Here is a 16,774-nt window from a genome sequence, read left to right as displayed (position 1 = left end):
TTTCCTTTCTTTTGAGTATATAGCTAGCAGTGGGATTGCTGGATCATATAGTAGCTCTATTTTCTTTTTTTTCTTGGAGACAGAGTCTTGCTCTGTCTCCAGGCTGGAGTGTGGTGACTCGATCTCAGCTCACTGCAACCTGTGTCTCCTGGGTTCAAGCAATTCTCCTGCCTCAGCCTCCTGGGTAGCTGGGACTACAGGCGTGTGCCACCACAGTCGGCTAATTTTTGTAACTTTGTAATTTTAGTAGAGATAGGATTTCACCATGTTGGCTGTGATGCTCTTGATCTCCTGTCCTCATGATCTGCCTACCTTGGTCTCGTAAAGTGCTGGGATTACAGGCGTTAGCCACCATGCCCAGCCAGTGGCTCTATTTTTAATTTTGAAGAGCCTTCAAATTGTTCTCCATAGTATTATACTAATTTACATTTCCACCAACAGTGTACAAGGGTTCCCTTTTCTCCACATCCTCACCAGCATTTGTTATTGCCTATATTTTGGATAAAAGCCATTTTAACTGGGATAAGATGATATCTCATAATTTTGATTTGCATTTCTCTGATAATCAGTGTTGAGTACCTTTTCATATGCCTGTTTGCCATTTATGTGTCTTTTGAGAAATGTCTATTCAAATATTTTGTCAGTTTTTTAATTGAATTATTAATTTTTTTTCATACAGAGTTGTTTGTCAGGTAGTTTGCATTTTCTCCCATTGTGTGCTTTGCCTCTTCACTTTTTTTATGGTTTCCTTCATTGTGCAGAAGCTTTTAAGCTTGATGTGATCCCATTTGTCCATTTTATGGTTTGGTTTTGCCTGTGCTAGTAAGATATTGCTCAAGAAATTTTTGCCCAGACTAACATCCTGGAGAGTTTCTCCAATGTTTTCTAGTAGTAGTTTCATAGTTTGAGATATTAGAGTTAAGTCTTTAATCCATTTTGATTTGATTTTTGTATATGATGAGAGATAGTGGTCTAGTTTCATTCTTTTGCATATGAATATTCTGTTTTCCCAGCACCGTTTATTGAAGAGACTATCTTTTCCCCAGTTTATGGTCATGGTACTTCTGTCGTAAATGAATTTCTTGCAGGTGTGTGGATTTGTTCCTATGTTCTCTATTATGTTCATTGGTTTATATTTCTGTTTTTATGCTAATACCATGCTGTTTTGGTTACTGTAACCCTGTAGTGTAATTTGAAATAAGGTAATGTGATTACTCCAGTTTTGTTCTTTGTGCTAAGGATAGCTTTGGCTATTCCAGGTCTTTTGTGGTTCCACAAAAATTTTAGGATTGCTTTTTCTATTTCTGTGAAGAATGTCATTGGTATTTTGATAGAGATTCTACTGAATCTGTAGATTGCTTTGGATAGTATGGACATTTTAACAGTATTGATTCTTTCAATCCTTGAACATGGAATATCTTTCCATTTCTTCCTGTCCTCTTCCAATTCTTTCATCTGCATTTTTTAGTTTTCATTGTAGAGCTCTTCTTTGGATAAGTTAATTCTGAGGTTCTTAATTTTGACTATTGTAAATGGGATTACTTTTTTAGTTTCATTTTTGGATTGTTCATTTTTGGCATATAGAAATGCTATTGATTTTTGTATGTTGATTTTGTATCCTGCAACTTTACTGAGTGTGTGTGTGTGTGTGTGTGTGTGTGTTTGTATTCTTTAGGGTTTTCCAAATATAAGATCATATCATCGGCAAATAAGGATAATTTGCCTTCTTCCATTCCAATTTGGGTGCCCTTTATATCTTTTTCTTGTCTGATTGTTCTAGCTAGGATTTCTAGTACTGTGTTGAGTAAGTGATGAAAATGGGTTTTCAGTTTTCCCCATTCAGTATAATACTAGCTGTGGGTCCATCATATATGGCTTTTATTATGTTGTGGTATGTTCCTTCTTTCCCCAGTTTTTTCAGGGTTTTTATCATGAAGGGAGGATGTTGAATTTTATTAAATGCTTTTTCAGCATCAATTGAAATGATCATATGGTTTTGGTTCTTCATTTTGTTGATATGATGCATCACATTGATTAATTTGCATATTTTAACCATCCTTACATCCTAGGGATAAATCCCACTTGGTCATGATGAATGATCTTTCAAATGTATTGTTGAATTCAGTTTGCTAGCATCTTCTTGAGGATTTTTGCTCAATGTTCATCATAGATACTGGCCTGCAGTTTTCTTTTTTCTGATGCGTCTTTGTCTGGTTTTGGAATCAGGGTAATACTGGCCACATGTAATGAATTTGAAAGTATTCCTTCCTTTTTTATTTTTCAGAACAGTTTAAGTCGTATTGTATTAGTTCTTCAAATATTCGGTAGACTTCAGCAATGAAGCCACTGGGTCCCAGCCTTTTCTTTCCTGGGAGACCTTCTGTTATGGCTTTAATCTCATTACTTATTACTGGTCTATTCAGGTTTTGGATTTCCTCCTGGGTCAGTCTTGGTAAGTTTTATGTGACTAGGAATTTGTCCTTTCTTCTAGATTACCCAGTTTATTGGCATACAGTGTTTCATAGTAGCCACTAATGATCCTTTGGATTTCTGCAGTATCAGTGGTAGTATTTCCTTTTTCATTTCTGATTTTATTTTTAAATGTGCATACCTTTTAAGAAAGAATTTCTAAAGAAAAAGATACATATGCCAAAATAGAAGTATAATATTATTCATCATTTTATGTATAAGAACAAAAAAATTAGGTGGGAGGCCGAGGCAGGAGGTTCACGAGGTCAGGAGTTCAAGACCAGTCTGGACAAGATAGTGAAACCCCATCTCTACTAAAAATACAAAAATTAGCCCAGCACGGTGGTGGGTGCCAGTAATCCCAACTACTTGGGAGGCTGAGGCAGAGAATTGCTTGAACCAGGGTGGTGGAGGTTGCAGTGAGCCGATATCATGCCACTGCACTCCAGCCTGGGCAACAGAGCAAGACTCTGTCTCAAGAAAAAAAAAGAACAAAAAAATTAAGAAGTGACTTAAAAGTCTAAGTAGTAGCCTGCTTATTAAATGCCTTTGATTTGCAATGTAGTAGTTTATCAGATGTTTATTGTGTTTTGTGTTTACGTTCATGTACAATAGACCTAAATAGAAATATATGATACAGTTAGAGGAGCATTGTATTATGGAGTTGTGAACACATGTGAAAAGTGAAATATTATAAAACAGTAGATGAGAGAAAGAGCCATACCTCTTTTAAATATCTTTTCTTAGAATTGAAGGTAATGCCTTATTGGAATAGGCCCTTATTAAATGTTAATAATTCACACTTTGAAGATTATAAAGGTTTTTAAAAAGCAAATCCCTGTTTTTATAAGTTCTACTTACCTTAGCATGTGAAATCATGATTTTGTGCCATTTGGAATAAGCATTCTGTTTTAAAGGTTTTTAAATTTTCTTAAGCTTTTGTTTTGAAAACATCTTTAGTTTGTGGGTTTTGAAAGGCCTGGGATTTTTTTCTCCTACCATAGAAGTATGCTCGCCTGGTGGTTACCAACCACACTTGGAGAAACTCTGTTCTCAGGTTTCATTACATCGTAAGTTGTTAAAATTTTTTTTTGGTTATAGACGCCTTTGAGAATTTGTGGAAAGTTGTGGTCCCACTCAGTGGAAAATACATGCATGCTTGCACAGAATTTGCTTACAATTTCAGAAGATTTGTCTCATCATTGAGGGAGGGTTGAAATGTAGGATTATCATTGTTAATTCATTCCCAGATATACTAGATTTGACTAATTTGCTTTTAGTCTTTTATAATTATTTGTGACATTTCCTATCCTTTCTCTTATTATTCCAGAGTAGACTACATAGAAACACTGATTTCTCTGTAATGAACAAATTTTAATTTTCAGATGTTTATGGATGTGTTCTTTTTACAGACTATCATACTTCTTTTTCATGTGTTTTTGTTTGTTTGTTTGAGATGGAATTTCACTCTTTTTGCCCGTGTTGGAGTGTAATGGCATGATCTTGGCTCACTGCAGCCTCCTCCTCCTGAATTCAAGCAATTCTCCTGCCTCAGCTTATCAGGTAGCTGGGATTACAGGCATGCTCCACCATGCCCAGCTAATTTTGTATTTTTAGTAGAGATGGGTTTTCACCAAGTTGGTCAGGCTGGTCTTGAAATCCTGACCTCAGGTGATCTGCCCACTTTGGCCTCCCAAAGTGCAGGTGTGAGCCACCATGCCTGGCCCATACTTTCACATTTCTAGTAGGGTATCACACATTAACAATTTGGATTTAGACATATATAGATTAGCTATAAATAAAAAATGTTAATGAGACATCTCAATAGTAAATCACAGTTGATGAAGACATGTTTCTATTTGTTAGGCCTTTGGTAGAGTAGAGTAAGATGGTATTTTACTAAATAAGGGTTCATTGTAGGAAATAGAGTACTAGAACAGACAGTGCAGTATCACAAAAACCCTGTGTTTGAACTAGATAGTTCCATGGCTACATTAGGAAAGAGGCATAATTGCCCTCTTCTGTTTGGTTTTATAAGGGATGACACATACTTTGAGGTATTCTCCTCATTGTTACCATATAAGGTTTATTCTCTAACTTTTGAGTAAAATTGGCATAACCAAAATAAGGCCTACTATTAAATAAAGGACTACTCATATGAGTCAGGATTTTACATGTTTGCTTACAGAGAGATATCAGTGATTGCTTGTTTCATTTCCCTACCATTCTAACCTACAAAAAGGCTTATCGTTTTATTTCACAGAAAAAGGTAATGAATCCAAAGCTGTCTGTCTGTCTGTCTGTCTCTCTCTCTCTCTCTTGCTGTTAATCCATATGAGGTCTCACTTGTTTCCCAGGGTGGAGTGCAATCACGGCTCACTGCAGCCTTTACCTCCTGGGTTCAGGTCATTCTCCTGCCTCAGCCTCCAGAGTAGCTGGGACCACCATGTCCAGCTAATTTTTTAATTTTTTATAGAGACAGGGTCTCACTGTGCTGCCCAGGCTAGTCTCAAACTCCTGGGCTCAAGTGATCCTCTCACCTTAGCCTACCAAAGTGCTGGTATTATAGACATGAACCACTGTGCCCACCCCAACCTTAGATTTTTAAGAGGCATGTTCACATTAGTCACCTAAGCCAGAGACTGATATTTTAAATGTAGTGAATAGTATTTGTAGTCTGGTCAAAGTGCCAACATTATATAACAACGAAAATAGTGCAGGATAGAACAATGTTAGGTGCTGAAGTGTAATATTGTAAGGTAGATTAATAAGCACTAGGATGATAGTAAACCAGTTATGATTTGAAAAAAGCTTTACTTCTTATATTGGGGGAAAATCAGCACTTCACACATTTTCTTTACTTCTGCTCCCTTTACTAGTTCCTCAGTTGCTAGTAAAAAACTCCATCAGAATTTTATTTATTTGTGATATTTGGTAGTGGGTTGAGTAGTATGTATTGTTGGCAAGAAAACAAGTTCTGTGAAAGTTCTCTGTTATAGGTGTAGTTCGTATACATTCTTATGTAGGTGTTTTGCAAGGGGATGATGATGCAAAAAGTCACCTAGTCATGTTTATGGTATCCTGGGAAGTATGTGGGAGACAGATAAGTAGAAACTGTCAACCATAGTCTCATGGTTGGTTCAGATTCAAATTTTTTATTTGACAGCAGGTACTGAAAAATACATTTTAAAACAAAATTCAAAATTGCTCACTAAGTAGATTTTAAGAAAAATGACGCTTTTCTCAGTGCTTTTACTGCCTCAAGAAAGTCTTGTTTGTCAGATTGATATAATTTTATTAGCATAATTCTTCAAATTTTGGTAACAGCACTGTTAGAAAAACAACAGCTTTCATTTTCCCATGGTTTGGTTCCCAGGGTTTTTGGACATGGGAAATTTCTGTTAGTGTTTCTTTTTGTAGCTCTCATGTTTATGTGTACCTTTTTTACATTTACTATGTCTGATGGCATTCCTGCCATACCCATGGTGTTAGGGTCATGTGTTTCCAGGCATTCCATATTTGTTGAAAATATGCAGAAGATTGAAACTTGCCCTTTGGTAGTGGCTCGTTATATAAGTACATCTCCTACTTCTTGCCTGTAGTACGTTACAGGAGAATCACCAAAGTAAATTTCTTTTGAATCAGCATAAATTGTTCTATTTACTAAACATCTGACTATTAAAATGGTGTTACCTGGCTGTATTATAAATCATTTCATTGCTGATGACTATTTTCTTAGTTTAGCAACTGCGGGCTTATTTCCAAGAAAAAGCAAATAGAGGTTTTTGCGTACATACTCTTTCCTACAATTCAGAAGGATAAATTTCATACGTGGAGAATTCTAACACATTGGAGTCACTGTTATTGCTAAACATTGTGCCTTTTTATGGAAAAGCTTGGGGCATATAACAGCTATATTGAATGATTATAATTAAGAGAAATCTTAGATGGTTAGATTTATTTAAAAGGTATCTGCCATAATGGGTTATAATTTTTAAAAATGAAAGTTCTATTGGTTTGTTTGTGATGGAAGTGCTGTTAAGAGGTAATAGCTAAGGGCAACAGCTAGTGTAGCAGGTATATCTAACTCCTTATAAGTCCTAAATAACATATTTCTTTGTGGACAAGTTTTCTACTTAGTGCACTTTTGAGTTCCTTGTCAAAATGTTCTGCTGTCTTGAGATACTAGTATTTTATTTTCAGAGTAATTTTATAAAGACACAGTACTACTTTTTCTCCTATTGTTAAAATGATTAGGAACAAATGCTGGAACATTGTATGTGGAGGCTAAGCATTTTGGGTAATTTTAATTATAAATTTTATTTGAGAACAATAAATTGATGGCATGTTTAATGACACACAAGTATTACTGTGAGAAAATTGACTCTATAGTTAATAATTATGTTCATATATATTATTTTAAATGCAAATCAAAACATAGAATCTTCTCTCTTCCATAATTAGTGGTTATTTTGATGTTCAGTTGAAATATTATTTTGTGCATATGTACTTGGATGTATCTCACACTTAGAGATAAGGCCTGGATCTCGCTTTCCAACACCTGAGACATCTCATGATCCTTTCTTCCCTCATGGTCTTAGTTCCCTCCTCTACCATCTATACTAATACTCTTTGTTTCCCTGTGTGTTCTCTCTTTTTCTTTTATTCCTGTCCTTCTCTGACCTCCAGCTCAAGGCTTCTTCACCATCATCACCTTATTGATTCTTATCCTTTGGCATTTTGGTACAGTGGCAACACCCAACTCTCCTGGGAAACGGTGACAAGAGGCCACCATTCCATAGGAATGGATTTTGGAAAATTCATAATTGGATAGTAGTAAGCAGGGAAGGAGGGTGCAGTGAACTAGATTCTGAATGTGTGGCATATTCATCTCTGTTGCTTAGTGAGGGGAAAGTTAGGCTTAGAGAAGCAGAAGGAAGTTTAAGTAAGGAAGTGAAAACCCAGGAGGTATGACTGGTCAATTTGAAATGCTATCTTTTCTGCCCTGTATGACCTTGAAGTAGGCTTCCCACCTATGTGAATTTGTGGCATCGTATAAAAATAAACAATAATATTGAACATTTCCTGTGCATTTTGTGGTACGTGCTGTGCTGGTGTTTTATTTAACCTGCTCAGCAGCTCTGTGAAGGAGGTGGAATTATGGTCCTCATTTTCAAAGAGAGGAAACTGGGACTTAGAGAAGCCAAGTAAATTCAGGTCACACAACTAGTAAATAACAGAATGTGAATATGAACTCACTTGTTTAACTTCAAAGCTTGTGTTCAGTATTGTGGTCTTATTTGTTGCATGGACATGGACAAGTTATTTAATCATGTTGAAGCTCTGTTTTCCCATCTGTAAAACAAACTACAACTACCTTATAATAGAGAGGAATGATGAAGCATCCCACAAAGTCCCCAACTTACCGTTTGTGCTTTGTAGATAGTACTAATTACTCTTTCTGGGTCATTTCTTTCTTAGGATAGTAAAACAGTATGTGAGAGGAGCTCACTTCCTAAAATGACTGAAAAAAATTTACCTTTGGGTCTTTCCTGGTAAAGTAGGATGGGCAAGCTCAAGGCTCCAATTCCATTTTCTTTTACATTCTCCTCCAAACCCCCACAATCTTTCCTATCTGCTTGCTAAAGACTGGACTTCCTTTTCAAAAGAAGACTTATTGTAATCTATGATTACAGATAAAAGGATTAAAATACAGCTCTTCCTAGGGATGAGTTTTAATCTGAGTACAGATAATTGATATTAGATCCTTTCCTACCAAAGTTAATGGGGAGGCTTAGTAAAGATAACACTCTCTTCAAAAGCAAACAGTTTTCTGGTTTTCCTTCATTTCAGCATCAGTGAACAGACCTGAACTCACAGGTAGTTCCAACATGTAGAGCCATGTGTGCTTGCAACTAAAGTGAAACCACAAAGTAATGTTTTTGAAGAAGCACACAGCTACAATTAAGTCTGTGGAAAATTGGATTGGATAGCAGTACTGAAAAATGCATTTAAAGATCAAAAAAGAAGCATTTGCTTGTGATTAGTTTGATTTATACTGAACTCAGCCCAGGAGCCTCCCACAACTGCTTCCTTCCTACGCTGTGCATTTATGATATACACACATACTTCTGGCTGCCATGTTCAAGATGTACTAATGACAGAAAGTTACTATTGCTTTAAACAAATGTAAGCTATTCAGACTTGAGATTCAACAGTGAAACAAACAAAGAGCTATGCAAATAATGAATGACTTTGTAGTCTTTCCTTAGCCGCTCATATTCATAATGCTACATCCTACCCAATTAAGAGGAAAGCAATGTTATCTTTCTAATGAGTGGTTCTGGGGATAAATGAAGCTCATAGGAATATTTAGTTAAGTGCTGCCTTTTTACAAGTCCTAAATTTGTTTTTCTGTGTATTGGGCATTTCCCACTATATATAGCATTAGTTCAAGCTCATCATGCCCTTAAGTTTACGATATATAAGTAGGAAGCTGGGGTAGAGAATAATGAAAATGGTTAGAGATTCCAAAAAGACATCAGTGTCAAAAACTCAAGATGATTAATATTACCAAGCTGAAAAACTGTAAAAAAAAAAAAAAAAAAAAAAAAAAAAAAACCACACAAAGGAGTTTGTATGGCATTTTAAATATATGAAAAATTGTTCAGATGATGCTTTGTTTCCATTGTGCTAATTGTTTGAGAAAGAATTGAGATTCAGTACAGTTAATTTCATAATACTTATTGTACTAAGTTGCTAAGGGAAGTTGTGTAAGTTTTAGAAAACCTACAATATTCAAGGCTCTTGGAAAAGAGCAAATTATAAAACATAACCCTGATCTTATGGAGCTTGTTTTGAAGTTGGAAACAGATTGGTGACAAATTATAGATGGCTTTTTTTTTTTTTTACGTTATAGGACGCAGAAGACATTTGCAGTTTTTCTACTCTCATTTTATAAAGAGAGTTAATATGATTAGAACCCTCCAGTATGAGAGGTAATGGGGCCACCATTCGGGAATGTAAAAGACAAATATGGAGAATGTGAAGGTAGGGAAGGTCTGTAGAAAACTCCAGTGGAAGACAAGTAGGCTATAGGCAGGGTCAAGGTGAAAGATGAGCAAGACTTGGAGTATCACAGGAGAGGAATGGAAGGATGGACAGATTACATTTACATTGGTACATTTAGAAATATTCCTAGATGTAGTACTTAAAGAAGGGGCAGAATCTATGTGGCTATGGGATTCCTGTGCTCCATGATCTGAAAATAAGGATGACAGAATAAAAGCAGTTCTCGAAAGAAAGGTAATTCTAAGAAATTGGTTTTGAACATCTTGAGATGATAGAGTCTCAAGAGATCAAGTATGTAAGGGGAGCAGAATAAGAAAAGTTATTTGGTTATGATATTGTCTTTGATTCCATTACCTTCTACATTACCTTTATATTACTACTAACTAGGAGTATTTAAGTTGCTTCTTTTGGGTACATTTAGAACAAGTACCCATAGATTTCAGTGTTTCTGTTTTAAGACTACTTTAGGTGAGGATGGTGAGGTAATTTAACTGCATTCTGTATCTGGTTATTATTTTTTATTTTTAAAAATTTATTACATTTTATTATTATTTTTTGAGACAGAGTCTCACTCTTGCTCAGGCTGGAGTATAGTGGTACAATCTTAGCTCACTGCAGCCTCCGCCTCCTGGGTTCAAGCAGTTCTCCTTCCTCAGCCTCCTGAGTAGCTGGGATTACAGGCAACCACCACCATGCCCAGCTAATTTTTGTATTTTTAGTAGAGACAGGGTTTCACCATGTTGGCCAGGCTGGTCTCGAACTTCTGACCTCAGGTGATCCACCTACCTCAGTCTCCCAAAGTGCTGGGATTACAGGTGTGAGCCACCAAGCCACAATCACCTGTACCAAAATCACCTGGAGTGCTTGTTGAAAATACTGATTTCTATGCTGAATCAGAGTTTCTGGAAGGAAAAACCAGGAGTTATATTTGCTGAAGTTCTCTGCGGTTATTATGACTCATAAATTTTTTTTTTAATACCTGCCCTTCTTTGCTAAAATAAAATCTAGGATGACTTATGTTTATATTTTCTTTTGTTATAAAAATTTCAAATTTCAATTCATTTGTTCATTTGCTGATTTTAGTAGGAAATAGATGTCCCTTTGTGTCACAGAAGTCTCCCAGATTTGACTTTTATTTTAGGATTAAACCTATAACTTTGTATAGGTAGCAGCTCACAGATAAACTTTTAAAACTAGCAGGGACCTTAGAAGGCCTTTAAGATCATCCGGTGCAGGCCCCGCATTTCTCAGATCAATGATCTGAGGTCAAGGGAATAATAATACATTAATAGCTAAAATTTGTTGAATTATATTATCTGTATGTAATCATGATAACCTGATAGCATAAGTGAAATGACCTTCCCAAATCCCAGAGAAAGTGGTATATAGCTCACTTTCAGAACTGTTTTCTTTAAATGTTTTCTAAAATCACTAGTTTTTTTTTTTTTTTAACTGTGATAAAATTATATAACATAAAAGCTAACTGTGTTTACCATTTTATTTTATTTTTTATTTTTTGGGAGGAGACGGAGTCTTGCTCTGTCACCCAGGCTATTGTACAGTGGAACGGTCTTGCCCCACTGCAGCCTATGTCTCCCGGGTTCAAGTGATTCTCCTGTCTCAGCCTCCTGAGTAGCTGGGATTACAGGCAGCCACCACCATGCCCAGCTAATTTTTGTATTTTTAGTACAGACGGGGTCTCACCATGTTGGCCAGGTTGGTCTTAAACTCCTGACCTCAAGTGATCTGCCCACCTCGGCCTCCCAAAGTGGTTCATTATTTTAAAAGGTGCATTCACTGAATACTCACAGTGTTGTGCAACCTTCCTGACTATCTATTTCTAGAACTTTTTCATCATCACAAACAGAAACTAAGATTTTAGTTTCAAGTACTAGAGGAATACTGGTTATTTACTTGCTTTTTTAGGCCTAGTCTCACTCATCTTCTAGCAACTCAGTATTCAGTGTGATCTATTTGTACTTACTGAATGCTGTGAGTTGTCATTTCAATTTGAATGGTTTCTTTAATTTGTACTTGATTTATATTTCTGGGTATCTATGAAAAGTTTACTGTCACTCATCCAGTGCAATATTACATCTGCTTCTTTTGGGGCAATGAAATATATACACCCGAAATTTGAAGGAGAGCAAAGTAAATAATGTAAACACATAGAAGATTTTATTGAGCATGGGAAGAAAGACTAAGGATTCAGGACTGATACATACAAAAATGTCTGGTTGTCTCAGATACAAAGAGTTTCCCTTCTGAGAATGAATGCCTAGAGCAGGAAGCGCACCCAGTATAAAAGATACTTGGGCTTGGAATCTGAAAGACTGAAATTCCCGAACCCTGCATATGAACTGGGCTCAACAGGAAGAATTGTTTAGCAGATCTTCCCTCTCTATTCCTCTTTGTGCTCAAACAAAAATACAGCTGTTAAAAGAGTTTTAAAAAATTATTTCTAAAAGAGTATAAAAACCCCATTCAGATTGCATTCTTTTTATTCTGCTAAAATGTGAAGTTTTTATTGTTACTTCTCTTCTTGATTCATAAAAATCATATAACTACTGTTGCACAATGAAGAAATGATCAGGGAATCTTTATCAGAAAATTATTTCTGTTTTTTTAAAAGAGAGCAAATAAGAATTTAAGAAAATAAACATGAAAATTATTTGAATTTTAACTTTACATGCTAAAATTCTTTACATGTTAAACGAGATAGTTTTGTGTTCCTTTAGTAGTATATTAATATACTTTTGGTACAAGAAAAAGTATAATTTTTATCAGCATTTATTAGTCTTTTTCAAAGAGTGACACGCCTAATGAAATATATTTATTACAGCTAAAAGATGGCGGCAAGGCAGCCCAGGCAAATGTAAGAATAGGTGATGTGGTTCTCACCATTGATGGAATAAGTGCACAAGGAATGACTCATCTTGAAGCCCAGAATAAGATTAAGGGTTGTACAGGCTCTTTGAATATGACTCTGCAAAGGTAAGTTGCTTTTTATTTGTCCCTGAAAGAGAAAACAACATTGAGGAATGTGTTTTTGTGTGTCTGATTCATGATGTTAACTAAGACTCAGTTTCTGCTACCATCATTTCAAGTAAATAAATAAAAAATAATAATTGTTCTTAAATTGGATAATTGAGCAGCATGAGAATTGCTGAAAGGTATGAGTTATTTCCCCATCAAAAGGCATGTATTCCCATACTAATGAAAATTGTGTGGGCCTGTAATCATAATACTTTGGGAGGCTAAGGTGGGAGGATTGGTTGACCTAAGGAGTTTGAGACCAGCCTGGCCACTATAATGAGTTCTTGTCTCTATAAAACGTAAAAAAAATTAGCCAGGTGTGGTGGCATGTGCCTGTAGTCCCAGCTACTCAGGAGGCTGAGGTGGGAGGATTGCTTGAGCCCAAGAGGTCGAGGTTGCAGTAAACTATGATTGTGCCACTGCACTACAGCCCGGGTGACAGAACGAGACCCTGTCTTAAAAAAAGAAAAAAGAAAAGAAAATTGTATATACATTTCAGAGAATTCAGGAATTTTTGAAATTTTTCAATGCAGTGCAGGCTAAGAATTCTTTTTGTTAAGTAAAATTCTGAGCAGTATATTAAAGGGTATTCTTTTAGGGTATGATATGGCTTTCCTTAGTTTGTCCTTTTCTCTTTTTTTTCTGAGTAGAAAAATAATTTTTAATGGATTCATTTGAAGGCTGAACTTTTTGAATTTACTACTTTCTAAAGTCAGTCTGGCCACAGTTATAAAATAATTAATCATCACATTATTTATAAAATATCAGGTATTTTGAGCATCCCATCATTTGAAACCTGTACCAAAATCACCTGGAGTGCTTGTTGAAAATACTGATTTCTATGCTGAATCAGAGTTTCTGGAAGGAAAAACCAGGAGTTATATTTGCTGAAGTTCTCTGCGGTTATTATGACTCATAAAGTTTGATCACTATAGTATCCTGGGTTAAAGGCAAGGGAGGAGAAAGAGGGAATGGAAAGTGACCGGATGGTAGCTGTGAAACCTTCAGCTTTATGAAGAAGGTAGCTTGATCATATATGAGGTAGTTATGGAGAGTTTTAAGCAAATCTTGTTTCTGATGATTATGAAAAGTGTTCTGAATTCTATCAAATTTGGAAAACACCATTTTCTCCCTCCCCACTCTATTCCATTATTATATTGCATATGATTGTCTTAGTCTTCTATAAATTGTCATGCATATTATGAATCTTTAAGAAGGAAATAGCCTGTGTGCCATGGCTCACACATGTAATCCCAGGACGTTGGGAGGCCGAGGCAGGTGGATTACCTGAGGTCAGGAGTTTGAGACCAGCCTGGCCAACATGGTGAAACCCGGTGTCTACTAAAAATACAAAAGTTAGATGGGTGTGGTGGTGCATGCCTGTAATCCCAAATTGATACTCACTCAGACAGGTAAATATAAAAGTAGAAAGTATAATCCCTTTACTTGGGGGCCAAGACAGGAGAATCACTTGAACCCAGGAGGCAGAGATTGCAGTGAGCTGAGATCATGCCACTGCACTCCAGCCTAGGCAATGAAGTGACACTCTATCCCTGCCTCCAAAAAACAAACAAAAAATTTTAAAAAGAGGGAATTAAAACATTGTACCTTCCCAATGTATTTGGCTATGGAAACTTTTTCGTGGAGCCTATCCTAGGAGTAGTGTTTTATGAAAAACACTTAGGTATTGCTTCTATGTTTTTTTGCAACTGCTGTCTGAGGGATTGCTAGGGAAAGGATTTCTACAGGATAAATTATATTTACCTCTCTGAGTGAGTATCAGTTTGGCATTAAAACTGAATAGGATGTGGTTTTTACAAACTTAGACTGATGTGGACATACAGATCTATTTTGACGTATCATGAGTTTCTAACCAGTTTCCTCTTCAGGGTCTTTTTAAAAAAGTTTTTTTTAAAAAAATTCTTTTTAGTGGGACTGCTGAATCAATGTTTATATGTATTTTAAATTGTGATAGGCTATTAGCTTTACATTTTAATGCATAGAAAAGTAGTCAATGAGAAAGGTAATTGGTTGCTAAAAAATTTGTTTCATTAGTATTCTTCTGTTCTCTATATTGAGACATGTAACGTGAAAGTTGTTACTAATCCAATGAAAGTTATCATTTTTATTTTACCAATTATAAATTTTGAAGGGAAATCAAGGGTCAAGAAGCTTAACTTACTTGAGATATGAAGAAAGCAAAAACAAATAGAGATGTTGACAGGGTGTTTTACACATTCTAAAACTGGAAGTTTATGTAAGGATATGAGCTCTTTCATGGGTTGCATATAATTTCTTTCATACCAGCCTGCTTGTTTTCACATTGTGCTGCTTATTTCATGACCAAGGAACCAGTATCTTATTTTCTATTGAAAACACTCTGGGCCCCATAAGAATAGATAAAAACCAGATGTTGCCCTGTTTGGATGGCGTTCCAATTTAAGGAATCTGCTACTGATTCTAATAAAGATTGTTTTAGGCTGCTTAAATACCAAATCTAACAAACCAACTTACAAAATTGACTCGTTACAAACATCTTAATCGTATCTTCTTATTTCTAAATAATAGACATTCAGGGACCCAAAATATTGTAGAGTCCCATTGTTATTCACTGAAGTTCTCTTCAAGTTTTTGAACACTTCTTGTGTTAGGTAATGTCAGCTTGTTTTGATAGTGTGTGTGGTTAACAAATTTCATAGTATAACATTGACAGTGCTACTGAAGAAATACTTTTGCCTTTTAAGGAAAAAGTACAACTTTGAAGAGATATCTTTGATTCTTCTCTATGCCAGGATCATTCTCTCCTTAAGTTTTCTCTCTTATATCCAAGCAAGTATATTTTCTGAATTTGAACAGCACTTTTTTTTTTTTTTTGACTCAATCTCGCTCTGTCACCAGGCTGGAGTGCAGTGGCACAATCTCGGCTTACTGCAGCCTCCACCTCCCAGGTTCATGGGATTCTCCTACCTCAGCCTCCCGAGTAACTGGGATCACAGGTGCATGCCACCATGCCTGACTGACTTTTTTTGTATTTTCAGTAGAGATGGAGTTTTATCGTGTTGGCCAGGCTGGTCTCGAGCTCCTGACCTCAAGTGATTTGCCCGCCTCAGCCTCCCAAAGTGCTGAAATTACAGGCATGAGCCACTGCGGCTGGCCTGAACAGCATTCTTTATTGACCTCTGGTCACTTCTTCATCCCACTTCTCACCAAGAATTCAGACTGCTCTGAATTCTTTCAAACTGAATTACCTGCAAGAGTAGTTTCTTAGTCCAACTCTTTGCTTCATAAACTTGAAGTTTTCTGCATGAATATGTACTACTATCATTCACAGACTTGGCTTAGTTCAGTTCCTAGAGCAGAGCCTGAGATGGAGATTCTTGTGTAAGTGATACAGTAAGGGAGTCCTTTAAAATGTTACTTGGAAGGGAGTGAGTGACACAGTGTTGGGAAGCAGAAGAAACTGAGATGAGCAAAGGTGTGATTTCCGGTGATATCCATCTTCACTTGATTCAGCAGGAAACTTGGGAACAAAATTGCACTACAGAGAGTTGATCTTGCCTTGAGGCAATGAAACTGGGCTTTTGTACCCCCTTCCTTGTATTGATTAGTTATTAGCCGTCAGCTGTCCTGAAAGTATGTTGTGTGAGTAAACAGAGAGAAGAGGAGTAGGAGGTAGCTTCTATTGCTTCCAAAGAAAATTACTGGTGTGGTGGCTCGGCGTGGTGGCTCATGCCTGTAATCTCAGCACTTTGGGAGGCAAAGGTGCGCAGATCACCTGAGGTTGGGAGCTCGAGACTGGCCTGACCAACATGGAGAAAGCCTGTCTCTATTAAATATATAAAAATTTACCTGGGTGTGCTGGCACATGCCTGTAATCCCAGCTACTTGGGAGGCTGAGGCAGGAGACTCGCTTGAACCCAGGAGGTGGAGGTTGCAGTGAGCTGAGATCATGCCATTGTACTCCAGCCTGGGCAGCAAGAGTGAAACTCTGTCTCAAAAAAAAAAAAAAAAATTACTGGTGTGACCCATTAGCAGCAATGGAAGAAACACCTGAGGGAGGGGCGTAGCATACTGTTAGGAGGGTTCCAGGAGATCCAAGCTGGGCACAGACAACAGCACATGCTATGAGATTCTATCCAGACTAAGCCCTCTGCTCAGAAGGTTATGTTCTCCATAATCAAGTTCTCCTTTCGTTAGA

The 16,774-nt window shown here is 36.6% G+C and overlaps 1 protein-coding gene across 44 annotated transcripts in view; it reads left to right on the top strand.

Moving 5' to 3' along the window:
• The window catches only part of PDLIM5 (PDZ and LIM domain 5), a 216,725-nt gene that overhangs the window by 55,797 nt on the left and 144,154 nt on the right, over positions 1-16,774 (top strand). For 34 of the 44 annotated variants that reach the window (XM_078366808.1, XM_078366817.1, XM_078366806.1 and 31 more), the window contains one exon: positions 12,383-12,534. The exons of the other annotated variants lie outside the window; for them this stretch is intronic. In XM_078366808.1, coding sequence (XP_078222934.1) covers positions 12,383-12,534 — 152 coding nt within the window. Of the gene's footprint in view, positions 1-12,382; positions 12,535-16,774 lie in introns of those variants that run through there. 44 annotated transcript variants of the gene reach the window in all.

The sequence above is a fragment of the Callithrix jacchus genome, chromosome 3, assembly GCF_049354715.1.
Source record: "Callithrix jacchus isolate 240 chromosome 3, calJac240_pri, whole genome shotgun sequence".
Classification (NCBI taxonomy): Eukaryota; Metazoa; Chordata; class Mammalia; order Primates; family Cebidae; genus Callithrix; species Callithrix jacchus.
The sequence above is the reverse complement of the archived record's forward strand: the minus strand, read 5'-3'. Positions and strand labels throughout refer to the sequence as shown.